At 38.9% G+C, this 14720-nt stretch overlaps 1 protein-coding gene across 1 annotated transcript; it reads left to right on the forward strand.

Annotated features, from left to right (window-relative positions):
- Positions 1-30: 30 nt before the first annotated feature.
- LOC130539399 (macrophage mannose receptor 1-like) lies at positions 31-14714 on the forward strand. The gene is made up of 32 exons (XM_057057711.1): positions 31-212; positions 364-720; positions 1194-1364; positions 1834-1989; positions 2107-2217; positions 2666-2806; positions 2892-3071; positions 4238-4392; positions 4795-4908; positions 5625-5740; positions 5831-5979; positions 6064-6263; positions 6644-6762; positions 7193-7265; positions 7342-7498; positions 7585-7623; positions 7811-7974; positions 8049-8110; positions 9357-9457; positions 9535-9674; positions 9775-9880; positions 10992-11119; positions 11484-11516; positions 11673-11705; positions 11957-12059; positions 12176-12408; positions 12518-12683; positions 12786-12953; positions 13024-13140; positions 13261-13413; positions 13693-13716; positions 13790-14714. Exons 1-32 carry the CDS (start codon positions 149-151, stop codon positions 13933-13935), a joined length of 4179 nt encoding a protein of 1392 aa, XP_056913691.1. The 5' UTR covers positions 31-148; the 3' UTR covers positions 13936-14714.
- Positions 14715-14720: the final 6 nt, after the last annotated feature.

The following is a 14720-nucleotide window of genomic DNA, read 5'->3' on the forward strand; positions in this document are numbered from 1 at the left end:
TGTATACTATACAATTGACCTACTTGATTTCATTATGTAACAATGTTGCATCGCAAAAACATAGGAGGGGCCATTTGCACAACTGTGGCATTCTCTGTTGGGAAAGCTTGGAGAGCACACTTGGTGTTCAGACAGAGAGACTCTAGCCATGAAGATAAGCTGCACATTCATCGTCCTTTTCATCCAAACGTTGCAGTGTTTGGCAGCTGATGGTACAGTATTCCTTAACAATCCTCTAAAATCCTTAAGTGATATTTGTCTTTAAGCCTGATTGAAGTGTATTGATATTAGTTTAGTTCTCTTATGCACAATTTTAAGGAAATTTTCTTTAGTGTTCTTTTTCTTGTTGTTATTCCTCCACAGATTCACAATTTCAATTAAGCAGCAGTGCCGGTGGGTTTTGTTTGGTTAAGATTAAAGCCGAGTGCAATGACATCCGATGGACAAACAGTGACAGGCTTCTGGTTGAGCAAACCAAGAAGTGCCTGGGAGTCCCATCGAAAAGTGCAGGAAGTGGAATCAAACTGTATGACTGTGATGAGAACAGTGAGCTTCAAAAGTGGGAGTGCAGGAACGAAACGATCCTTGCCCTCAAGGATCAAGACCTTTATGTCGAGCTCACCGCAGACAACACAGCTGTTCTCTCCGAAACCATAGGAGCCAATAATCACCTCACAATTAGAGGGACGGACAGTGGCGCTTGCACAAGGACATACCGAGGTATAGTACAGCATGCACTAGGTGTTGTGTGCCTCCTTTAAGTCCCCAGTTTCTGAGCTCTCCAGAACATGATGTAAAGTTTTCACAGGTGAAAATGCTTTAATATAACATTCACTGACCTCCTCTAACACAGTTCAAACATAAATATTTAGAACATTTACAGTCTGTTGGAAACTGGGCTGAGAAGTGGAGGGTTCTCGGTTCGAGCCCCACTGCACACAAAACATGAAAGGTGTTCTGGTAGTGGTGGAAGGTGCCAGAACAACTTAAGAGCATTGCCGAGGCAGCCTTGAGCAAGGTTCCCGACCCACAAATGCTCCTATAGGGCCCTGTGATGAACTGGTGTGTGTGTGCGTGTGTGTGCGTGTGTGTGCGCGCGTGTGCGTGTGTGTGCGTGTGTGTGCGCGTGTGTGCGTGTGTGTGCGTGTGTGTGCGCGTGTGCGCGTGTGTGTGCGTGTGCTCTGTGATTTTAGAACTTTACACCATTGGAGGCAATGCAGCCGGAAGGCCGTGCATGTTTCCATTCCTGTACAAAGACCAGTGGTATTCCGACTGCACCAGTCATGACTCCGTTGAGAAGAGGCTCTGGTGTGCCATTGAAACCAAATTCCAAGGTGAACACTGGGGTTACTGCCCAGTAACATGTAAGTAATGCTAATGAGAGGAAACCTGTGTGTTTTTACCTGTCAAGTAGTAACAATAGCTGCATGTTAAATAGATCAATAGGAGATTTGGATGTAAGCTCTTTACTACTTAATTTTGCTTTGACAAAGGTGACTGTCTTTTTGCACGATTCTTAGTTGCCATGGTGTTTGATTGGCAATCAAAAATAACCCACTTTTTTCATGCACTGGTTTGAATGCAGCGAGACTTGTCCCTGTAGAAAAAAAAGTTACATCTACATGTTACATCTCCATTATTTGTTAAACTATTAGAATCTGAAATCTAAAGCTGTTAAATCCTCTTTGCAAGCAGTAATTTTATAAATTAAAAAAAACTGCTTAACTGGCCTTACATCATCTATCATTGTTTATTAATGGAAACAATTTTATCAATAACCGAATACAGTTGAACGACACAAGGTTATGCAGCTTTTTAACCTTACATTTAAAGCCAAACACAGTTGGAACAGACACCCAACTACAGGATCGTATTACCAGCTTAACACAGAGTCGGCTCTGACTTGGCCTCAGGCTGAGGTGAGCTGCAGACAGCAGGGGGCCTCCCTGCTCAGCATCACCGATCCTCACCAGCAGGCTTATGTCACAGGTAAAGGGACATTTCTTACTCTGAGTATGTTATATGAAAATGCATAAATGGGAACTACTTACTTTGTCTCTGTACACCCCCCACCCCCACCCACCCACACATCTACCGGTACAACAGCTCTTCTCGGAACTTCGGGTAGTAAACTCTGGTCTGGACTGATTTTGGATCCAGAGCATAGCTGGAAATGGTCTAATGGGAGGCCGTACAGCTATATGAGATGGGACTCGGGTAGATATTTCTTCCATTTTCATTCCATTTTCTTTAATTCTGATATATAAGTCTAAATAACAATGTCTGATTTAGCACAATTCAGCAGTGAGGAAACTAGGAGTCTAAGAATTCATACCCGACTTCACCTCTTTAAGTGTCTTAGAGTACTTATGGTTGCTCCATCCACAAGAAAGTGCCGTAGACCTTTTTACAACCTTACAAAATAGATCAGTTTTACTACAGCTGTCAAATAACATCAACAATTGCTGAGGTTCATGTTTAGAATGTTGGAATAACACAACCCTTGTTAGTACTTTAGTAAAATTAAGATCCTTCTCCTAAGTGGAAATGAATAGGATATAAAATAATGCGAATTGAAATGCGATACACAATATAGCAGGAAGTCAGTGTTTTAGAACAACCAAAGCCATAGCCAACATGTTATGTATCATTAATATCATTCCAGGATATCCACTTGGTAATCCGGGACACAACTGTGTGATTGTTGATCCAGCTGCAAATTATTTTTGGCAAAATACTCCCTGCAGCAAGAAACTTGGATATATTTGCTACAGCTATGTGGAAGAGGAACGACTGCTAACAGAAGGCAATGTGCTGCTTTTATTTGTGCAGTATAATGCGGGAAAGAGTTCAGCTGCAAAGTATCAGTTGTGTTGTTATTGTTACTGCAGCTGCTGAGGCAGGCTTCTGTCTGACTCCCTGGATTCCCTTCAACACCCACTGCTTTCGACTCATCCGGACTCTGAACACATGGTCTGATGCTCAGAGGCAATGTCGGAAAATAGGAGGAGACCTGGCCAGCGTCCACAGTATAGAAGACCAAAGCTTTTTAATCTCTCAGTCAGGATATGGTATGTAACCAATACAAATTTGAAAATCCTATAGAAATATTATAAGAAAAACAACAGCCATAAAAAAAGAAGTCTCTAGGTTCGTTGCTGTTGGACATTTTACTCTTCCTCACCAAAAATGTTTAACTGAGTTAGATAAAATTTGACCCTTAAGAGTTCACGAAAGGGTGCGTTTACATGCTGTGAGCACTGGCTTGATATCGCAAGAATGTCGTAAAGTAAATTATATATACTGTATATAAGCATTGTAAATTTCACAGGATTTTGGGTAGTTTCCAATGACTCTTAAACTCGAGTCTGTAGTTTGTTTCCTGGCAAATGTACAAATGTGCAAGCGGGAAACATAGATGTTCAGACTCAGTGCTGACACTTACAGGTCATGTGAAAGGTTATGTTAGCAACAGATGCACCTTGTTGATATCTGTATGCAATCATAAAATATGAACTAGAGTTATTAAATTCTGACCCAGCTCTTTCGCAATGGGCCACTGATAAACATCTTTGGGGGTCCATTTCTCAAGAAGTGAAGCAACAAATTTAGTGTAGGGGAAGGCATATATATAAAAATTTCAAATTATTAAAAGCAATTTTAATGTATTTTAAAATACCTTTTACTACTAATGATGCCAGTACATCCAATATATTGTGCATTGTGTACAGGTCCTTCTTAAAGAAAGGCCTGTTGAGGCAAGGTTCAGTTAGTCTTCATTATTTGATGGGTTGGGAGAATATGTTGGAGTTTGCTTGAAGCCGTACGATAGAGAACTTTAATAGGACCTGCTTTTTAGATCCCAGACCCATTTTTTCTGAAAGGAAAATGATCCCATACACCAGTTGGTGCTCCATACGCTGATAACAGTGTGAGTAAAACACATGACAGAGTCACAGGGGAATTTTATTAGGTCCACATAATGCTGATTATCATTCAGTCTATGCAAACCTTTACTAAAGCTCATCAGAGTGGTAAGGTTTATATATAAGAACATTTAGCATGTTGGTAGATTTTTTAACTTTGTCTCTAAAAGTATGTCACTGTAAGCATGACTGAATATCAGGTGAGACTGATCAGCTATTGTGTTGCATAATTAGCAATAATTGCTAAGATTGAATTGTTAAATAATCGTGCATTAATGCAATATAAATAGGGTGTTTTTTATGTGCTTCAGCATCAACTGATGAAATTTGGATTGGACTAAATGACGGGAAGTCAGAAGGTCTTTTTGAATGGGCTGATCACTCCACTGTCAGCTTCACTAGCTGGGAATATGGAAAGCCTGATGTGTTGAGTGAAATAAAGGATTGTGTTCTTATCAGGGGAGAGGTAATTTGCCTTACATCCATACAGGCCAGACTGTCTTATGGTCATTTTATTCAAGTTAAAGTCCTCTTGAACTTTTTCTCGTCTGTGTTTGTATAAAAGAGCATTGAACTGCATTTTACAAAATTTGCTCTGGGGAACAGTGGGTAATTATTTACTTATAGGAGAAAAATGCCATAATTTTGAAATACAGGGAAATGTACTGTTTAGTCTGTGCATATTTCATATCTTCTGATGAGCAGGTGGCAGGCCCCACTGCCATCAGTGTGAGGATGACTAGAACTTATAAATAACTTTTGGTAGTGAAAATGAATAAATGGTGCTGACTGACATTAAAAATAAAATAAAAAATTAAAACCTAAATGATTTTTTTGGTTTTGTTTTTCTGTTGTATTTTTTTTGTAGAATGGGAACTGGGTGGACCGCATGTGCAATGAGAAACACGAATTTATTTGTATGAAGATGAGCACCTCAACACCGTCTGGAGAGGAAGTGTCAAAGGATATAGGCTGCAAATATGTACGTTTTGCCTCTTTCTAGTTTTAATGCAGGCCAAAAGTTGGGAAGCACTTTTTGTTCAGAATGGCTTTCCTAAAACCAGGATAACACAACTTCTTGTCACCTTTAAAACTGTTGGTCAGTCAGCAAAGTAACCCAAAAAGTTATGAACGTATTTTCCTGAAATGTTTAGGCTATATTGATAAAGGACGAAGGGACTGATAATTGCATTTTGGTGATACCCTGGACACTGGAGGGAATTTTGACCTTTGATTTTTCCAAAGATCGTAGTCAAGAAGTTTTGATCATAAAGCAGTCTCCTATGTTATGTAACCTTGTGTTACTACTGCCTATATAAACACTATACTACAGGTGTAAGTCACCAAATAGGGGAAAATAAGCTGCTTTAGGTCTGTGCCCTTTGAGTGCTTTTCTACTTTTCTTGTAAATATATTTTTCTTGTAAACTTTTTTGTATAAATTTGATCTTGCTTCCAAATCTTTGGCCTTTCCAGCTTTCATTGTTTGTTCTTTTGTCCCAAACTGAGAAGTGTTGTATGTTAAACATCTTTTTAATAGCCAATAAACAGACATTAGTTCAAAATTTTTTCTGAAATGGTGACACTTCAGAGACCTACTGTCTGTAACATATTAACTATCAAACAGTTGCATATACTGTTAGATCTGTTCTATTGAGCTTTCAGAAATTTAACAGGTCATGCATTTTGTACGATGCAGGGATGGAGGAGACAGAACTCCTATTGCTACTTCATCGTGACAAAGCCCAAAAGTTTCCCTGAGGCCGAAGCTGACTGCAAGAGTTACAATTCCTACTTGGCTGATGTGTCCAAAGGGTAGGATTTAATATTTTTTTCTTTGGATTAATTGTATTAACACCATATAAACACTATATTTTGCACAGTTTAAAAAGATTTTTCTTACAGAGTTGATAATGCATTCCTTGTGAGCCTGGTGGGAATGAGGCCTGAAAAACACTTCTGGATAGGCCTGACGAACCAGAAAAACATCAACAGATTTGTTTGGACTAACAAAGACAAAGTGACATTTACCAACTGGAATGTTGTAATGCCAGGTATTGGTGGTAAAGTTAAACCCACATACAGTAGATATTTGCATCACGTGAGTCCATTGAACAATTTGCATTTCTTTGCCCAAGGTCATCATAAAGGGTGCGTTGCCATGACTACGGGAGTGTTTGCTGGCCTTTGGGATGTGCTACCCTGCACCAACACATTAGGCTACATCTGCAAACAGCTAGCAGAGGGGGCAGGCTTGACCACCGTACCACCCACTTTCACTCCTGACTACTGTGCCAAAAATTGGACGCCGCTGAGATCAAGTGAATATTGTATTAAGGTATTGTCATGAATCTACAATCAGGCTTTGTTACAGGCAGACGTGTGAGGAACATGGGCATCCAGTACAGGCAGTACTCAACATGAACATGAACATGAACTTGATGGGCAAGTGTGGCACATATGGCTGCAGCTGGATGATAGCAGTAGTAATTTATCTCTATATTTTTATTGCCATTTGATCCCATTTAGGAGCACTGGGGTGTAAGTGTCTGTCCCAGCAATCACAGGGTGAGAGGCACAAATAGGCCCAGAACACAAACGTGCTCACGCACATCATTCACTCACACCTCAGAGCAATTTAGAGATCTCCAATTAATGAAGTCTATTTTGGACTTGGAAAGACACTGGCAAATATGCAATTTTTCTTTGTATTTTAAGGAATTTAGCCAAACAAAGGAAAGGAGAACCTGGTTTGAGGCCAGAGATTTCTGCAGGGCCATTGGAGGAGATCTGGTCAGTATCCACAGTTATGTACAACTGCAACAGGTCCGAACTGCGTAAGTACATCACCCAAAGGACACAATTACGACATATGCATTTGATGATAAAAACTAGAAAATTAATCTTTTGGTGCAAAAACTGGTCTGAATACTGGGAAAAGTTTTTATAAATTACTCAATCAATCCATAATGAAGATAGCCAGCAGACAAGTTTGCTTAGGTTCGCTTAGCTTAGCATTGTCAGGTGCTCAGTAGCAGACAAAGCTCTTGCTCTGACCTTTTCCCTTGTTCATGTGTGTCTCTTCCATCTACTTTAAAGTCCTTTTTCTGTTGTAGCTTAGCTCTAGTCAACATGTCTTGACTTGATTGTGTTGCTTTGAAGTTGATGTCTTGATTCTTGTAGTTTCCATCCTCTCCCACTATCTCAAAGGCAGCATTCTCTCACTTGTGTTTACCAGTGAAAAATGTTTGTGCTTGTGAATTTAAGGTTTACTTCAATGTGGATCGGACTTAGTGCCCCTGACCCAACAACCGGTTTCGTTTGGAGTGATGGATCTCCTGTGAGTAGACTTCATTAGTATTTGTTTTTAGATTTAAAATCCAAATGAGTACAATAAATACCTGTTTTTCAAACAGTTACAGTATCAGCACTGGTTAACTGGACAGCCAGACAACAGAAACAATGTGCAATCTTGTGTTGAAATCATGATGAAATGGCACCAGTACACTGATGGCTCATGGAATGATGTACGCTGTGAGAAGACTAATGGGTGGACATGCCAGATTGCTAAAGGTAATTGAGGGATGGAAACCAGGCTTTCATAAACTCTATTTAAAACATTAAAGTTACTGAACTAATGACCCTCTCTGTGTTATTAGGAGTGACTCCAAATCCACTCCCAACCAGGGTGCCACCTGGTAATTGAGGATTTTGGTGTTAATGTGTTTTTTGTGCAATGTTCACACATTACTAACATGTTACAGTCTTTATCAGGGTCCATAGAAAAACATCCTGTGGTATTTTGCATATCTACCCTTTTGCCTGTCTTCTACAGGGTAAAATTATTTTTTTTTAAAAACACTCGGTTGTATTTCATACCTGCAGCATACAGTCAGACCTTAAATGGGTGGTTGAAGTGGAACGGGAATGAGTACAGCATTGTGCTTGACAGGATGTCAATAGAGCAGGCTCGTCAACATTGCAAAAAGAAAAACAGTGACCTGGTATCAATCACCAGTGAAGCGGAAAGTATCCTGCTGTGGAACCTTGTGAGTGAAACTACCTGTCAAGAAAAGAAAGTGCAGCAGGATTTCTGCTTTCACTTTTTCTCTTGTGCAATCAGATATCCACACATGAAAGACTTTTCTGGATAGGCCTTACAGTGGACCTCAACAAAACAGCCATGTAAGTATGAAAAAATAGTAGACAAATCAGAGGAGGAAAAAAAACTTGTAGAAGGATTTTTTTTCAGTCGTGCATAAACTTTAATAAATATTTTGTATAAGCTGATACTGAAACTTTTAAGTGGGCCTTCAAGCTGCAAAAAAGCTTCAATACTGATGGCTAGATCCCTGTTCATAACCTTCCTAGGCTGCAGTGGTCAAAATCTATCAAAAGTTTTTCAAAAGAAGGAAGAATGCCAATTGGTGCATGTCTGGGAGCAAAGCCTGGCCCAGGTGGTCCCATCCAATGGATGAACTACTGCAGCTAAAACTCACCAAGGATGTAAAGGTGTACAAATGATGCATCAGAATACTCAGGAGGTCCAGGTGAATCATGTTTGCTCATGGTTAGACGTGCACCATCAACCTGAAGACCTCATGGCAAGAATGAAACATTGAAACTGAGTAGGGTCCTTGTTTTTACAGGTAGGTGTGGGACTGAAAGCAGTTCCCAATGTCAAGTTACGCCCAGAAGATGGCACTAATTGTAGTACCGACCACTGGGAAGGGCCGTTTAAAAATCTAAACAATAATGTAGGTGTTTTTTCATCACTAGCATAGTCAAGTTTGTTGCAGGACTTCCAATTAATTGCAGGAAATCCGCAGCATAAGCAAGCTTTCACCAACAAATGAAAAGGAATTAAAAAGTAGATGTTAAATTCTAATAATTTTTAGTAGTAGGAAAAAAAAACAGGTTGAGGCTCGACCACACAAATGACAAAGTCTGCTGCTGACATCCTGGTGCAGGACCACAAGTCCAGATACCTTAATGGGCCACAATGTCACATCTGATCAGAGGATTGCAGACTTCTAATGTGGTTCTCCCAATTTAGATCCTGCAAAGCTATCCAACCACTGCTGGACAAAAATATTCATCTATTTACATCCACTTTCATCAACACTGTTAAGCCACAGATCTTCTGCCTCTGAAGGGACAACAACAATGGTGCTGCATTCAATACAACTCGGACGAAATGGGAAAAATCCCTTTCCTATTGATTTAAAATTACACGCCTTTCTAATGCAAAATACATGCTGAAATTTTATTGTACAGTCAAAAACTTTAATTACAGGTAATTATTTTACATAATTTTGAATGAATAATATAGAAATTGTATAAATTGGAGAGTATCTAATTATATAAAAACAAACTTGGGGCACAGATTTGTGCAATGAATATGTCTTAAAAATATAATATATTTCTACAGATGGATGGATGGGTCTCCTGTGGTATTTCAAATGTGGGAAAAAAATCAACCTCATTTCCTAAACAATGATGAACACTGTGTTGCAATGTCTTCCGTCACAGGTGTGTAAGTTCATTGTACTTTGTGTACTTATTCAGTGGCGCTAAAATGACACATCATTTTCTGTATTATCTAACAGAATGTTGGCATAACTTAAACTGTGGATTCGAAAATTATGCCATTTGTAAACGGAGCTCCGGAAAAACCTATATAGCTGCCGCTCCAACAGTCAGTCCAATTGGTGGGTGTCCTGCAAACTGGACAAAATTGGCCTCAGGGGTAAGACATCCTGTTCACATATTACATCAAGAACACTCAAAATACTGATTAATCTTGCAATTAAAGGAAACCCACAGCATTATTTTTCTTTTTTATATAGTGTTACAAGTTTGTTAATAAAGAGAATGCGACGTGGGATGGTGCGAGGACACACTGTAAGGCCATGGGAGGAAATCTGGCTTCAATTGACTCAAAATCTACACAAGGTTTGTGTCAAATGCTGCAATGTCTAAAATAAATTCTCAACATGGGTCCTGCCTGGTGTCTTGCATTCTGGATTCTGGGAGGCTTGGCTGGGAGAGATTGCATGACAACTCTGAACCTCTGCAGATGTTTAGCAGATGTCCATCCCATCACCTAGCAACAACAAGAATCCGTTTGGTCTGTATTCAACCATAGTTATCTCCCTCCATGCACTTTGATGCGCTTAGCATTTTTTAAAATGTGATATTTAAATGGTACATTTGAATAGCTAACAGTATAAAGTTACAGATGCTACTTTTTCAGAAGAATATTAGGGTCAAGGGTAATACAATGGAATGGAAATATCAGCTGGATAATGTTCTTTCTCCAGTCCTGTGACCATATCAACAACAAAACTTTCTAGGTCGCTAAAGCTGATTGAGGAGTATAGCTACCTGTTCATCTAGACAATTTTGACGAGGTAGTCAGGTGCAGTTTCATTTGGTATTACTTTGAGTACTTTGAGCTTGAGGCATCAGATTTTATTCAGTTTCCCCTTAATTTTCAACAGTTGTGTTAAGTGCCATAAACATCATGTTTTTCTTTTAGCTGAAAAGGTTCAAACTGTTGCTGTGGCCTTAAAGGCTCAAAAACAATGTTTGAGTTAGATTTCTGGGTAAATACTGCACCACTCTTTGACTGTAATTCCTGTGAATGTTTATATTTGGGACAGTAGCTCAACTCCTACATCAGCAGTTTGTTAAGATTAATGTATTTCCATGATCGCTGCCTATTCTCTATTGTACCTGTCCTCCCCCTGTCTCCTTCCTCTCGACCCAGAGGGCCATCAGCAGGAGAGTCCCCCTATATGAGCCTGGTCCTGCTCAAGGTTTCTTCCTGTTAAAGGGGAGTTTTTCCTTGCCACTGTTGCTTGTTGGGGGTCAGGCCCTGAGATTCTGTAAAGCACCTAGAAACAATTTTGATTGTAACAGACGCTATATAAATAAAGACTGATTGATTGATTGATTGAAACCATCTTCAAATTCCGATGTTTGCAGAAGATATACAACATTCTAAAAGACTCATTCCTTCCTACTAATCATTTCTTTGAACTGTTTGTGCTACATTTTTCAGCGTTTTTAACAGTTGCCATGGTAGAGGCCCCTACCACAGACCTGTGGATTGGTTTGATAAGTATAAATAAGCAACCTTACTACTGGACTAATGGTCAAGCCGTTAAATACACAAACTTTCAGCCTGACGTAAGTGCACAGTTTTTCTTTTCTTACATTAGATAGAAGACTAATGTGCAGCATTGTTACAACTATTATTTTAAATTGGCCATTTCATTAGGTGCTTCTTCTGATGTTCGGTTTGAACTTCAGAAGTTCTGTCAAGCACAGAAACGATTTAGACGGTAACAGACCTCGATAAATAAAGATGAATTGAAATCAAACTACCTAATGGCCTTGTTTACATGTACAAATCCACTAAGTCCTGCAGGTGTGCCTAATAAAGTGTTCCCAATACAAGTTTAATTAATTAATTATTATTATCACATAGTTTAATAAGACATCATTTAAGTGTATGGATAAAATGAGTACAACTGCTGTTTTCTTTTTCTAGATGTTTCATCACAGACATCATAGCTACTTTGAGGTAAATCTTTCTGACAGATTCTGCGATTGTCAAGTAATTGTGTTAAATCCCTTCCAAAAACAAACAAGGATAGATTGGCTATACATGCAGAATATTTCATTGTGACTTTACCTTTACATGTTTTCTCCATTTGTGTCTATATATATTTCTACACAGAAGCCTGAATTGAATCCCTCAAAACCCGTTGAGGTAATTTATACTCTCGTTAACTAAATGGTTTTATTTCAGTCTATTTGCATAAACAGCAGCTTTCTTTAACTTTTTTTTTTTTTTTTTTAACAATTTATAATATGCTGCATATCTTCATGTTTACTGAAGCGTAAACCAAAGAAAGTTAACACAACCCAGTTTTTCCCTTCTGCATGTTTGCTTCATTTTGAAACTGGATGTTGTAGAGTTATATCTTTAATTTATTGTGCTTTTTTATTTTTTTAAATCAGCGAGAATGTTTTGTAATGAGTACTAATGTTAAATCTGGAATTGGGACATGGGCCAAGAAGTCTTGCAATGAAAGATGTGGATACATCTGTCTTCGAAATGTTGGTGAGTGGATCAAATGAAACAACGAATGCCTGTTGTTTTCCCCAAATTGTGTGTCACCTCCTTCTCCAATTGGGCGAAGAATAATTGATTAAACAAATTATTTTTCCTGTCCACAGACCCTTTGATCCCAGACAACGTTAAACCAATTATTTACACGGATTATGTCCCAGTAATTAACGATACCTTTCGGGTAAATACCCAAGAAATGTCCTGGAATGCAGCTAAGAGGTTCTGTGAAAGTGAGGGCGCCAAACTGGCCAGCTTACGCAATGAGTGGGCGAAGAGCTATAGCCATATGATGTCTTTGAACCTAAACACTCCTCTGTGGATTGGACTGAACAGGAAAGCGGTATAGTACAGACAGCCCCTTGTAACAGTAAAGCATAACTGTGAATATAAATCCTTAGTCTTATGATATAGGTGAGGGTGATTTTGACGTTTTTTGACTTTGCTTTCAGACTGGTGGATATTTCAGATTTATTGATGGATTTGATCTCACCACAATAGCCTGGGATCACTTCCAACCACGTGCAGGTTATCACTGTGTGTATGTCAATCAGGAGGGTAAATGGCAGACTGGTGACTGTGATCGTAAGATGGCCAGCCTTTGTATAAAGAGTACAGGTAAAGAAATGGACAATACTATAGATGGTAAACATATGGACAATTCAATGAGAAGGATCCTGCCATATTTTTGACGGTGACATCACTAACTGTCATTTACAGATGTGCCACCTACACGGTCCACTTACAGAGGAGTTTGTCCTCAGTACCAAAGTCCACGCATGCATTCATCAGAGCATTACAGCTGGATCCCATTTAAAGACTACTGTTACCTCTTTGTCATAAGAACCATTGACTGGTCAGATGCATCTGTCAGCTGTGCAAGATTGGGTGAGTATAACCCTCCCACACACACACATACACTGAGCACAATCCTTTACGCCTCTGTTTTTTTGTGAAGGTGCAACCCTTGCCAGCATTGAAGACCCTTCAGAGCAGGAGTTCATTAAAAGAAATATCTTCATATATAGCAACAGCTACAGATCTTTTTGGATTGGCCTGTACAGAACACTCAGCGGTACGGTCATGTCACCTGGTCTTCATTCCAGTAATCAGAACTAAATAGCAAAGAATGTTATGTTTGCTAGTTTGTAACCAATAATTTAAAAAAGTCAAACCAATTCTGTTTATCTCCTAGGAATGTGGCAGTGGGTGGATAAAACTCCCGTGGACTATACCAACTGGGGTACTGATTCTTCTTTCACTAGTGGGGCAATCAACAGTGAAGATGGGCAATGGACAAGCGACAGCGAGCACAGCTCAAAACCTTATGTTTGTAAAGTGCCCAAAAGTGAGTTCAGAGGTTATCAATTACGGGTGTCGGGTGTAATCTGTAGTATTTTAGAGGCTGTATTATTAGCCCAGAGTTTTGTCACTGTAAATATCGTGTGCAACTAGTCTACTTTGTTTTCTCTTCAATTCCTTGACAGACTAATGTAAATCGTGTCAGTATTTATAGAAATGTCTTCATGCTATGTCACAGAAACACAACGATTAGACTATCTGTATAAAATAACTCTGAAGAACACATCCCTTCAAATTATGATGATCTTGCATCTTTTTATTGCAGTACTACCTCAAGCGCCACAAACTGGTAAGCAAAACTCTTTTCTTATTTATCATTTCTACTATTTCTAATTCAACATTCAAGTTTTGTATCCATGCAGTGAGACCCACAACAGTTCGTCAAACTGGCACCTCAAGCAGCGTTACTTTAGCAGTCACGCTATCTATCTGTCTGGCTGCAGTTGCTATAGTGATCATCGTATTCGTTGTAAAAAAGGTCTGGCTGCCTCATACCATTTCGATTTGACCTGCTCTTCAGCAACGAGCTGACCCCCACGTAACTTTTCTGAAAAATCAGGGGTGAAGAGCATTTTTTTGGGATGACCCAAAGACTCTCACATTGCAGAGGTACTAAGTTCCATAGCAAAAATGTGTCTTTTTTAAAAAAAAAAATAAGTAAACAGTCTTAAGTTTACTGTGCATGTTGTCACTAAACTCCCTGTTTAACAAATTCTGGTGTTTTGACTTTACTATGAAAGAAGACTTATGTGATTATTATTATGTGAGTCAGAGAACTATTTTTCTGAGCTTTTTCATCAGTTATTGTGGTATTTTTTTAAGTGAACTATAAGAAAACTGAGGCAAAGAGTTTAAAAAGACAATTTTGTGTTAATTTGTGGAAAATTTCCCAGGATGGTTTGATGGTAATTTTGTTGTTATTAAATCCATCCAAATGTATTTATATAGGTATGTTACAGTCAAGATTGTCTCTAGGTGCTTTAAAGAAACCCAGAGCTACAGCCCTATAACAATGAATGGTGACAGGAAAAATTCCCCTTAAACAGGTAGAAGCCGTGATTAGAACCAGAGTTATGGGGGAGGAGCCTGCTGCTGATGGAATAAGAGGAGAATTATCTGGTCATGAGCATTATATAATTTGAGTTACCTATATTTAAACAGAAGCAATTAAATAAATTTGAAATTATGCATATACTGTATATTACTCTTTTGTGACCTGAGCAGTTATTTGTATTTAAGTGCAGTTAAGTGCATTTCAGCGTCTATGTAATAAAAACTGAAAAGCAACATGGT

The sequence above is a fragment of the Takifugu flavidus genome, chromosome 15 (genome assembly GCF_003711565.1).
Source record: "Takifugu flavidus isolate HTHZ2018 chromosome 15, ASM371156v2, whole genome shotgun sequence".
In the NCBI taxonomy this organism is placed as follows: Eukaryota; Metazoa; Chordata; class Actinopteri; order Tetraodontiformes; family Tetraodontidae; genus Takifugu; species Takifugu flavidus.